This window comes from Vulpes lagopus, chromosome 5 (genome assembly GCF_018345385.1).
Source record: "Vulpes lagopus strain Blue_001 chromosome 5, ASM1834538v1, whole genome shotgun sequence".
Lineage (NCBI taxonomy): Eukaryota > Metazoa > Chordata > Mammalia > Carnivora > Canidae > Vulpes > Vulpes lagopus.
Window position 1 is genome coordinate 27,990,443 of NC_054828.1, and position 12,540 is coordinate 28,002,982.

The window sequence follows — 12,540 nt, forward strand, 5'->3', positions numbered from 1 at the left end:
GAAAACTCACCAACACTCCTCAAAACTGCTAAAGAAAAGAACCAAAACGAAATATTAGCAGTTAGCAAACACCAAATGCAAAATAAAAAATTAAAAAGCCAAGTTATCTTTTGACAAAGTTCCTTGAAATTTACATGTTGAGGCACCCATGACAGGGCCAATAAAACTTCTGAGCCCCATTTGCTTACTCATCAGAGCAATACCAGTGTATGTGCACAAGCCCAGGGAGACATTCTACCTGTGGGCAAGTTATGTCTGCATTTAAAGTATAGTTCAAATAATGAAAATCATTTCTTCAGGTGGTTTTATAACACTAGGAGGAAATTAAATGAAAATTTATATTATTGATTTGAAAAATACTCCAGAGACATTTTGGAAATAAGTTCTGAAGTTAACAGAGTAATCAGGTATCAACATCTGGACCTTTCTGGGGCAGGGATGGACAGTGGCACCCTCTTTCTGATGGGCTCTCCCTGCTGGGGCCCCCATGGCATCCTCAAATCCCCCACACAGTCACATGCAATGGAGTGACAGACACACGATCTCTTGACTGGCTGTGCAGAGCTATGGTGGGCACAGGAAGCCTCCTCTTCACTGTAATTCCCAGGGAACAGGCCAGTCTGATTACCTGGCTTGTCTAGGCAGGGGAAGACCCCTTGGTGGGATCAATCAAGGTCAAGTGAGCTATCTGGGGGCCTCCCAGGAACGTTGCCCCACCCTGAAGGCTGGAATTCCCCTTCCTAACCACTGGCCCTTTTTGTTATTTCCTTCTCTTGCCTGGAGGGCTCCCTTGGCTCTGGGCATCCTGTGCACACATCTGAGTGACAATTTCTAATAGTGTGTTCTCTTCCACCTGCTGGCTCACCCCTCCAGCTGCACACCATGGGCGAAAGCTCCTAGCTGCATCCGAGATCCCCTTGGGCCCATGATTGGCCACTGTGCCTGACCTTTCACCCTTCCTTGATCCAGTATGTGATCAGTTTCTTCAAGCCATGTCCTGACTCCTGGCCACGGCAACACATAGCCTCTGATTCCCCAGCAGGTGCTAATGCTCTCCTCTCCACCTGGCTGCCTTGTCGATTCTCCTGATACTCCCTGGGCCTATGGGCTTCACCTTTCCTCCAACTGTTCCAGTCTCCATTGGTAAGTCCCAGTCTTTCAACTCCACCTTCTGCAGAGGCTGATCCATGGTATCTTCAGCTTGTTTCTTTACTCCTCAAAGATCTCTCTGCACCCACCTTCTCTTGTCCCTTCTAGGACTACCTGCCTGGTCTGGCCTTTGCTCCAGAACCTTGCTCTATCAACTTACCTTGTCACTTTTGTCATCCCCATCAGTCTGACCACATGATCAAGTAATAATCCTTTTCCCCAAGCAGACACTGCGTGCTACTTCCTCTACTCCATGGTCCATGGATCTTACCGGACTATCTATACTCATCGCCTCTACTTCTTACACTTGCCTCCCTCATCTATTTAAGTCTTAACGGGTGACATTCTGGAACATCACCAATGCCTCCCACATATCCAACACAACAGCTGGGATTTATGGCTCTCCCTCTGTCACCCCTGCTCCAAGCATGGCACTGCTTGCTCCAAATGGTGTTGTTCACTTATGTTCTCCTAGGCAAGGCTGAAGCCCGTCAGGGCCTGACCTATATCTATCACCCTGCATCCTTGGTCACCAGCACATGGACCCGCACTGAGCAGGCTACCAGCAAGGCCAACCCTCTCTCCCTCAACTCCTGTCCTCAAATCACCATGCCTGAGCCACACCTCACTGCATGCTCCACAATTTTTTGTTTGGACTGCGGCTGTGTGCTATTCCCCTTCCACCCCCCGACCTTACTCTAACCTTCTTAAGACAAAGAGTGTTTACCACTGCAGTCCTTTTAGGAAAGGAGACAATCTCTTGCAGGCTTCACATTCTGTGGTGTTCAACACACACCACACATCCGGTGTGACAGACCAAGGGCTCTGAGGGACAACTGAGCCAGCAGAGAGTCCACACAGGGTAGTCACCTTCAAGGGGGATTTTGATTTGCTGTTCGTTTGCAGGACCACTACTCAGGTGCCCTCATCACCACCCAGCTGGTCACACACAGAGAAGCACAGGGGCCATGAGGCAGCTCCTCCCGCCACACAAAAGCACATTGGATGGCTGGATGTTTTTGCGGTCACATTATTTATTTATTTATTAACCTGGGAAGCACCAGACAGCTGTACAAGAATCATGAACACCCTCTCAGTACTTACTGTTTCTTGGTCTCTTCAAATTTGTGCAGCTTTTTGCGGAGACCTCCTGACTTAAAACCTTGGCAGTGTGCTGCTGGCGCTCCAATGGTGACAATGTCGTAGTTCTGATCTGAATGACAGAAAGCTCTTCTCCGTTACTCTGGGCTCAGGCCTGTGGATGAGCCAGCTACAGGGAGATGCATGAAACTCTGGGACCCTGCCCCTCCGCCCGTTTCCAGGCAGCCTGTTCCCTCAGTCCCACAGCCTGGATTGTCTGAGGGTCCTGGGGCCCAGCACCATCATTTCAGCAGAGAGGGGGTGTCTCAACGGCCAGAAGCAATTTCTGGCAGTGCCTAGTTCGCATCCCTCCTTGGGAAGGATAACTGCCAGGTGACTTTCTGTCCCAGAAACACAAAGGGATGCTGGAGGGAGGATAGACCAGGGGAAGGAACAGAGGGAGGGCAGAGACTAGGGGACACAGACCTTACAAAGGTCCTATGACATGTCTCTTATCTGAGTTGCCAGGCAGAAGAACACACAGGGAAGGCTGGGCATATGTGGGGCAGCCTGGGAACCGGGCACACAGGGAGGAAGGAAGTGCAGTGTGATTTAGCAAGGGAACAGAAAAATAGTTACCTGACCCCCCATCGTCTTGAACTCTCATCCTCTGTATGTGCAAGTTTGTGGGAACAAATTCTAACTTTTTATCTGCTTTCAAACTGCTTGCTTTAAACGAGGGACCTGAGAAACAGAATAGGAGAAAACAAGGACCACTGACATGTACCCTGTATTCAGGAATAGCAAGGAGAACAGTGATATTTTCAGGAAGCTGCTGAGAGTAAGCAGGTACATGCTGGGAGTGGCCTAGGAAATTCTGAGTTGACCGTGAGCACATTTCATTTCCATTATAGCAGGTAGGTGAAACCCTGGAGGGAGGGCAGCTCACTGGTCAGAAGACTGGTTCCGGGTGCTCAAGTGGTAAGCATAGCTGGGTAGAGGCAGCTTCAGAAGGCTATGGTTATCGGTGCCCTGCCTTCCTGTGACTCAGCTCTCAACTGAGAAGTCTGACACAAAGACTGATTTTGTGCAACACGATGTCAGCACTACTATATAAAGCAAATGGGCCCCTGCCAGGGACTGCCTGTTCCAACCCTGGAGATTGCCATCATGCAAGATCTAAGAAATTGGTTCAACTACAGCAACACATCTCAATCCCACAAAGAGATGAAAAGATCTACTCGTCACCTCAGATCTATCAAGATGAACAAATGCTACATAGCTATGGATCCTGGCCCTTCAAACACAAACCTAAACATGTTCCCTTGATTATCCTCAGGAAGGTTAAGGAGGTTGGATGATGTTTGTAACTAAACCTACAATCTTGTTTCTAGGATCAGAATCCAACACTAATTAAGGACTGCACGCCTAGAAAAGAAAGGGATTACAAATTACCTGATAATCAGAAGAAGAGAAGAAATAAACTTTCTCTCTAGTGATAAAAGCTAAATTGTACCAGTATATGAAATACAGACCACCCATTGTCTGCTTTGCATTTTGTGTGAGAAGATTGTCTTTCAGGGTTTGCTACTTGCAGGTGGCTCAGAGGTCAGCAGCAGTGGCATCCTGAGAGCCTGTTTGAAATGCAGATCTGCATTTCAAAATCCTAGATCTGCACTGTAGCAAGATCTTTAGGGATCAGGGATACACATTGACACTTGAGATACTCTGCTCTGGAAACTCAAGCTCCTGTGGATTTCCTGCTTTCCCAGGTAACAGGGATCCAGCACAGGGAGGTCCCTAAATTTCTTTAGTCATCTGCTGCCAATACATTTAGACCTGCCCTTCAGATTCAAACCAAACCAAAGCACACCATCATCTTGTCCTCATAACTGTATCTGGCTTCTCCTCAGCCAAGTTCATGGAGATGTTCATATGTTCTATGTCAAAACCTTAATATTAAGGACTTATGATTTTCTTTTAATCTTGAAATTCCATTATGTAGTGGGGGAGGTGGAGAGAATCTGAAGATAGAGAAGAAAAGTAATGAAAACCAAAAAATTGATTCAATTTTGGAATAAAAAGGGAATTAAGATTAGTCTTCTAAATCTATGTTTAGATTATTTTGAACATCAAACAGGATCTTTTAAGAAAAAAGGTGAGGTGCCTGTACTTCACTTTCTCTCTCTTTTTTAAAGATTTTATTTACTTATTCATGAGAGACACGGAGAGAGAGAGAGAGAGGCAGAGACACAGGCAGAGGGAGAAGCAGGCTCCATGCAGGGAGCCCGACGTGGGACTCGATCCCGGGTCTCCAGAATCACACCCTGGGCTGAAGGCGGCGCTAAACCACTGAGCCACTGAGCCACCCGCGCTGCCCTTCACTTTCTCTTTTGAGCCTTAAAATGGAGAGCTCCACTCAGACAATTCAGATGTTCAATACAAGGACTGTTGAATATTTATTTTTTTAAAAGATTTATTTATTTATTTATTTATTCATGATAGACATAGAGAGAAAGAGAGAGAGAGAGAGAGAGAGGCAGAAACACAGGCAAAGAGAGAAGCAGGCTCCATGCCGGGAGCCCGATGCGGGACTCCCGGATTGCGCCCTGGGCCAAAGGCAGGCGCTAAACCGCTGAGCCACCCAAGGATCCCCAGGACTGTTGAATATTTAAACTGGGAAATCTAGGAAACTGCTTTGTCTCAAAGCAAATGCTTTATGTCTTTGGGGGCATTTCCTTTGGGCATTTTAAGACCAAGACAAAAAAATAACACAAACCAACAGCCTGAGATTTCATCTCCCCTAAATTTCATCCTACATTACTTGCTTTGGCAGATGACACCGTAGAAGGAATTTTCAATGCAAATCACATACTTGTCTTCTTAATTAAGATCTGAGAAATCCATATTCGAAAAAATTCACACCTACAGGAAAATCTATTTTTAAAAAAATCCATTAGAGCGTCTGCTGGAGAGAGTATTTGAGCCAGGTTCTCATGCTTCAGCTGGGAAAGTGGAGACCCAGCACCCACCTTTGTACTGATGGAGGTCGGTCAGGTTCTCCTGGTACGTGAGGATGATGGTCTGGTACTGAGTGACAATCTGGCGCCGGAGGCTCTCCCAGCAAGGGGAGAGATCCCCCAACTCCTCCAGTTCACACACTCTGCAAGTAAGACACACATGCACGTCAGGCCACGGAGCCGCCTCACTTCCCTGGGAGAGGCGCAGGTGTCCCAACCAAGCAGGAGAACAGAATGGAGGCAGAAGTATTGTCGATGCCAGGGGAGGCCTCAGACCACAGCTACACTACACATCTACAGAGCAAGCGGTGGGGCAGCACAACAGACCACTCTAGGGGTAGTGGCTATATGAAGGGCAGACTACCTACCATGTGGAAAAGCACACAGAGACCCTTCTCACAGAAACCCTGTCAAATGTCGGGGGAACTAGGTGGAGCAGAGGGGCTCTAGGGGAGTGGCTCCTGCCAGGACTCACACGGGCCACGCAGGCAGCCCTTTGGAATCTGGGCAGACAGAAGGATGTGAGACTCTTCTGGAAGATGAGACGAGTGGAGGCTTATAAGCAAGTACTTGAGGCCATCTCACTTACCTGTCTCCCCCAGGGGCTATTGTGAGACAGCTTCTCATGGCCCCCCTGTTCTGGGGAAGCCAGGCCTTCCTGCCCTGCCCCTAAGAATACTGCCGCAGAACATAAAGATCCCACATAGCGATCCACATCCACAGCTGCTGGGAACTGGGCAGCCACGCTCTGTTGCACTCACTCGGCCCCCTTTGTTTCTGTGCTGTCCCTCGGGGTCAGGGACAAGGGCCAGAGGGGGCTGTGCTTACTTTCTCTGTCTCCATGAGAAATGAGCTGTCTAAATCTAAAAGTAGCATGAAGGCAAGGAAAGGGGAAAGGGAGAAGAGAAGAAAAAAGAGGATCTGTCACCTCCAGAAAAATAAAAGCTGTTTAAGAATTGAAACATAAATGTCTTAGCTCAGCAGTAAATAATAGCTACATAATCAGAATAATGAAAACACAAGATAGACTTTAAAAAAAGAAGGATAACCATATTAGGAAGCTGAAGAAAGTACAAAAGACCTGAAATCCTCATCTCATGGAATCAGTAGCCAATCCCCAAAACTGGTTAAGAGAGTACGCTATATGTTTATTTAGAAATATAGTGGTAAACACCAAAACAGCTGAAAGCATTGTTTCTAGGAAGCAGATCACAGAGTCGAGGGCCCCAAGACTTACGTCATTGTTAAAAGCCTTCTGGCGCTTTTTTTTTTTTTTTAAGATTTTATTTATTTATTCATGAGAGACACAGAGAGAGAGAGAGGCAGAGACACAGGCAGAGGGAGAAGCAGGCTCCATGCAGGGAGCCCGACATGGGACTCGATCCCAGGTCTCCAGGGTCACACCCTGGGCTGAAGGCGGCGCTAAACCGCTGAGCCACTGGGGCTGCCCCCTGTTTGGTTTTTATACTATGCATGCTTTCCTCTGGAGGGAAAAAAAGTTAACTTTATGGAATCTACTGAATTGTCTGAAGTTAAAAAGAAAGCTATACCATTTTATTATTATGAAATTAGCAAAATCAAAGTAAAAGAATACGCACACGAGCTGCGGTGAGACCTATGTCTTTGCTCACTGCTGGCCAACTGGCCCTGCAGCTGTGGGTCTGTTCATGAGTACATGAGCCCCGTCTGCTGTGGCTGCTGATGGACCTTCTCCAGTGTCTCTGCCCGTCTTTCATGCAGCTCCTTCTTGCGCTCCTGGGGTCAGTTTAATGCCACCATCTCACAGAGGCCTGCCCTGACCACCCTCCTCCTCATCATCCCTTCTAATTTCTGCACGCTGCTCACACAGCTTGGGCTCTGAGAGCAATCCCCACTGCTCCAGAGGGACTGTCTTCCACAGTCTGTCTCACTCATTAAGAAGCTTTTTACACCATGCACAACACCAGTCACGTGTGTGAAACTGGTATGATGAAACACAACAACAACAAAAGCCTCAAAACCAGAGCTCTGGTGAAATGAGTATACTCTTTAAGGTTATAATCTAGTATACCAAATAATGGGAAGTTATGCCATAATTAAAATTATAAGTGAAACCTGAAGACCTATGCAACTATACAGGGTAGCTCGGAAAATCTGTATAAATACGGAAAAGCTGAAAGGAAAGTTTTAAAATTAAAATAACTATGAAATTGTACACATAGATAAAGCAGCTCATTGCATTATTCTTGTCATTCTTACATTGAATTTTTTTTCAAGAAAAAAATTTTTAAAAATGGCTGTATTGAAATAGTAAGATTCTGACTGCATTGTTTCCTTTCATGCTATTATAGTGTTCATAATTAACACTGTCTTATGACAGCAAGGAGAAATGACATCTGAGGAACACAGGCAACATGCTCTGCGATCTGCGGCACTGAACCACCCCTCCGGCCTCTCTCTGCCATGGGATCGATGGAATATGCCTCGGGCTGAGAGATACAAAGGAGCTGAGGGCCCCAATGGGTCATACTTAGCTCTCTGTAGCCTGTATCACTCTGGCCCTACCCTAGAAAACCACTGACCCAGGTGGCCAGGACCAAAGAATGAGCAGCCATTCCTCATCACTGAGAGGGAACAGGAGAGGGGAAGGGAAGGCCTCACACAGAAACTCTAGGATGTAGGTGAGCAAACACAGGCTTCAGCAAGCTGAGGCCACAGAGCAAACAAGTGGCAGAGGCTGGATCTGAAGCTGGCCTCTGTTGCCAGTGCTCTACCCACCACGTCTAAGAGCTTTCTGGAAAGGAAGGGCATGATGGGTGGTTGGCCTCTCCACATGGCCTCACCTGGCCGCATCCTCTTCCAGCAAGAGCTTCACAAACTGCCGGGGCACGTGCAAGGAGAGGATGCTCTCTGCCATCTGCTCCAGGATCCGCAGGTGGTTGCCATCCGTGGTGGGGAATCGGTACATGCGGCAGATGGCTCCGCCGAACACTGAGGTGGGGGATGTGGAGGAGATGGAGGCTGCGTGTGAGCTGGCTACACATCTGCCGCATGTGCCCTCCTCCCCAGGCCTTCAATGGTGCTTCTTACTGTTCATCTCAAGAAAATTAAAACCTTTAAACCAAAGTCCACCAAGTGACTGAGCCTGGCTGCTCCTCTCTTGAGACATGCAATCATCGTGTCCCAGGACGTGTAACTAACTCTCAAGTGCAGGGGCTGGGGTGGGGAGGTTGTCAGTCACCAAACCCAAGGCAAAATGAGAGTGAAATGAAGGAGGGGACTCCCCACCCCCTCCCCTTGCTTGGAGTATTACTAACTCCACATGCTGGCAAAAAGCACGGCACTTAGAAATGTGGCAGGGCGGTGACAGTCGGGATGCCTGGCCGTGACAATCAGAGCGGGCAGGGAGGAAAAGGTCAGCATGGGCCCGAGTGGACACTCACAAGAGTGGCAAGAGTACCAACGGAGGAAGCTGTTTACCCGATTTCAGTAAAGTGTCTTTTCTCAACGAAGCATACTTGGATCGGATTCCCAGTGCCTCTGTCAAGCTCTCATCAACGGGTAGAACCATCTAATAATGTGTGCAGAAAAGCAGAGAAAAACAGTGAGACTCAGACAACTCTAAATCACTCAGCAGAAATGGAGTCCATATGCATCATCAAAGAATTCTTAAAATTGTATTCATCATTAACTCTACAGTAAATACGTTGCCTACGCCACATATTAATCCACTTGCCAGTACACTGCACTTGGGCCACACACACGATTTTCTAGTGACTAGGTCACTTCACCTGGTGTTGTGGTGTTGTGACATACAGAATGAGAGGAAGAAAGAGATGACGCTTGGGAATGTTTGCACAGGTGACATCCTGGGCTTATTTTGGGTAAAATGAGTTATTTCCATACTTTACAGCAATGACCAATTACCAATGTTTGGTATATTAGAACTGCAGTCTGAGAGCATGAGGGACCTATGTGAGCGACTGTGCATGGGAAACAGAGTGACAGAGAGAGAGTGAAGATGGAGAGGAGGAGAGGTATGTGAGAGGCTGCAGAGGGTGTATAGATAGGAGATGTGCATACAGTGGCTGTAGGGCACAAGTGTACATGGGAGGGAAACTACAACAAACTAATCCAAGTCTCATTCCATACCCTCACTAGCCACCTTCTCCCCTCCTGACTGCAGCTCCTCCAGATAGGCTCCCATCCAGCAGAGCCTTGCATGTCATGCTCCCTGAGGTAACCCCCCTTCTTGATACTTTGAGAAGTGCCTACGGAGACTGGCACATTCTGCTTCGGGAGCCCTGTCTTTCCCTTCGCTGAGCACAGAGGCAAAGTCCATCAGGTCCTCCTACTCCTTCTAACAGAGAAGAGCAAGGTGGCACACTCACCCTCCCATTGACAGTGTCCAGAGACCGGGTCACAGGGGGTCGCTGGTCTGACTTCTCTTCCATCTGCCAGCCAATCACAGTGATGTTACCCACGCGGTCGCTCTCTGCAGATCTGCGGTGGGCAAAGTACTTTGGTAAGAGGCATTGTACCTGCATTTCATTTTCTGCTTAAATGCAAAGCTCAGCCATCCTGGGTCATCAAGGGGTCCTGGGAGTGCCAGGATCTGGCCTGCCAGTCAGTCAGCAGCATTCACTACATGCACAGGCTCTGGGGGAGGCACACAAGGAAACGTGAAAGCACAGGGAAGGGCAGCATCTGAGAGGAGACACAGCACCCCAGAGAAGCATGGATGTGCCTGGGGTACAGTTGCAGGGGAAGAGCCAGTGCTTGTTTGGGAGGCACCCATCAGCACCTGGGCTGACCCCTGCCCTAGAGAGTGATGAGGACACGTCTCAGAACAGGGACTGGGGAGCACTTTCTTCTGGCATGAAGCCCCCTTTTGCTCCCTCCCATAAACCCATAAGCTGTGATTAGACCCAAGACCTAGATCTGGACCCCAAGTAAGCTAAGGGTTTCCCAAAGCCTTTGAATACTGATATGATAAAGTTAATGCCTCTCTAGCCCTAGTCAGCTTCACCCTTAAGATCCCTCAGGATGGCTGCCAGCTGCCTGGGCCCATCTGACTCATCCAGGGAAGCCCCAGCGATACCTTAAAGCCTCTGGCTTTTTATTTAAGATGTCTAATTTAGCAAGGTCCAAAATTGTTATGTGGTCACATATACTGACAATTTCCTTTGTGACTTCTTCTCATTGTTCTCATCTGTAGAAAAGTGCCTCCCCATGCTCTCTGCTCAAGAGTCCTATGTAGCCCCTTTTCAAAAGGATGATGTCCATTTCTTACATTTAGCTCTGATGCAACTAGAGTTAGTTCTGGCATATGATATACCTGAATATTTTCCTCTCAGCAGCCCTCTGCCCCACATGACCCCTTGCATCTTCTGTAAGACTTGTCCTTCAGCCTGAATCAGGCTCTTTATGCAAACCAAGGGCCACAGCAAGGGTCTTGCTCTGCCCATGCCTGTAACACCACTACCACTACAGCCTTAGAATGGTGCACTATCCAGCAGGTCATTAACCTTTGTTAAGTCTTTCTTGCTGTTTTGGACTAGCTTCCCAACTGACTTTGAGGGGAAAAAAAATACACCATGTTAGGGTTTCCATGAGAATTGTCTCTGAAATGAATTTGGGAAGGGCTGACATCTTTGACCTCTTTCATCTCCTTTCCAGGGATAAAGTGGGGATTCCCCTTCCTTCCTCCCATAGATATTTGTTGAAAACAGGCTCTGTTCTAGATGCTTAGGATACAGCAATGAAGCAAAGTAGACAAAAACCCTGCTGCCTTGGAGATCATATTCTAATGGGAAAAGATAATAGACAAAAATGCTAAGTATTACCAAATACATATCTAGGTTTTCCCTTAGATCCGCATAAAACAGGGCTTATGTTTCCTATGGATATTGCACATTGCCATTCCCTAAAGGTCTTCTGATGGGCTGAGTTTTAATCCCACTTCGGTGAGTAACCACCTCCTCACTTATCCCAGCCTTTGGGAGGGGCTGGGCTTTCTTTCTGTGCAGGAAATGAGGCCTTTCCTGCCATCTGTCCCTGGACTGCATAATTCTATATCCTTTCAAGGGAATAAAGTTAAATACCAACCTTAGTGTTAAATGCAACCTATGATGCCTGTCCTGGAGCAGATCTTTGACAATGAATGTTCCAGAGCCCAGTAAATACATCTGAGGAAAAGTGGGGAGAGAAGGCATTAGTACGCTTGCTTTACTTCTGGTCCAATATCAGGCCCTAGAGAAGTCCAGCTGGCTGGTGCCCACAACACATCTGACCCTATCTCAGGAGCCCAATAGGGATGCTCAAGAAGAAATTCCTAAAGACAAATACATTTGAACATCAGTTAATCTGTGAGCAAAGTAGTGAAGTTAATCTGTGTTCACCTCTCACTTAGATGATTACAGAACTCTATAAAAAGGGAACAAAATCTCATGAACCACAACGTGTTACTTAACTGTTCCCTGAGATCGATCTTTGACATCATACACAGAGAGTTTGATTTGTGTCATCTGATTGATGAGAGAGTCTTGAAAGAAGGCAATACTGCTTAGAAATATAGGATTGTTGGTTCCCTAGAACAGAAAAGAGAATAAAATCAGAATACAGGGGATCCCAGGGTGGCTCAGCTGTTTAGCGCCTGCCTTCGGCCCAGGGCATGTTCCTGGAGTCCCAGGATCGAGTCCCACATCAGGCTCCCTGCATGGAGCCTGCTTCTCCCTCTGGCTGTGTCTCTGCCTCTCTCTCTCTCTGTGTCTCTCCTTAATAAATAAATAAAATCTTTTTTAAAAAAAATCAGAATATAGTGTTATGTTTTTCCAAGTAATTGCTTTTGAAACACACCAACATTTTCAGAATGAGACACTAATCTTCTTACTGACTTGGATCAGCACAGACTCTCATGGTAGCCTACATGGATGCCTACAAACAAGCCCAAACACTACTTTCAGCAAGGACAAAGTAGTATGACAGACCTTTACAGATGCAGCCACCACAGGCAAGCCCACTGCACAGCTACACCCGAGGGCTCACTCTAAGGGATTCTCTCGTTCACTAGAAGGGATTCTCTCAAAGTGAAAGAAGTTGGATGTCCACATGTATTCTTGGTATTACAACTTTAGATGAGTGATGTATTTGGATCTACTACTTTGGCTTGTTCCTTCAGGATGTACAAAGGCAGATGAAAAAAGAAACGAATGGCTTAAGTCATCTCTTATTTCCAGAATCCCATAGTTGGAATAATTAAGAAGTGACCCTTTTAAGGCTATCCTTTTCAAAAGACAAGCTGTTAGTTTCT

General features: G+C 47.0%; 1 protein-coding gene across 16 annotated transcripts in view; it reads right to left on the reverse strand.

Moving 5' to 3' along the window:
• The window catches only part of INPP4A (inositol polyphosphate-4-phosphatase type I A), a 136,411-nt gene that overhangs the window by 36,007 nt on the left and 87,864 nt on the right, over window positions 1–12,540 (reverse strand). For 8 of the 16 annotated variants that reach the window (XM_041754429.1, XM_041754422.1, XM_041754428.1 and 5 more), the window contains exons 6-14: window positions 11,702–11,818; window positions 11,337–11,416; window positions 9,620–9,731; window positions 8,709–8,799; window positions 8,072–8,219; window positions 5,262–5,392; window positions 2,869–2,973; window positions 2,254–2,362; window positions 11–28 (exon numbers count right to left, since the gene is read on the reverse strand). In XM_041754429.1, coding sequence (XP_041610363.1) covers window positions 11–28; window positions 2,254–2,362; window positions 2,869–2,973; window positions 5,262–5,392; window positions 8,072–8,219; window positions 8,709–8,799; window positions 9,620–9,731; window positions 11,337–11,416; window positions 11,702–11,818 — 911 coding nt within the window. The remainder of the gene's footprint in view (window positions 1–10; window positions 29–2,253; window positions 2,363–2,868; window positions 2,974–5,261; window positions 5,393–8,071; window positions 8,220–8,708; window positions 8,800–9,619; window positions 9,732–11,336; window positions 11,417–11,701; window positions 11,819–12,540) is intronic. The other 8 variants (XM_041754430.1, XM_041754423.1, XM_041754426.1 and 5 more) reach the window with 2 other exon arrangements.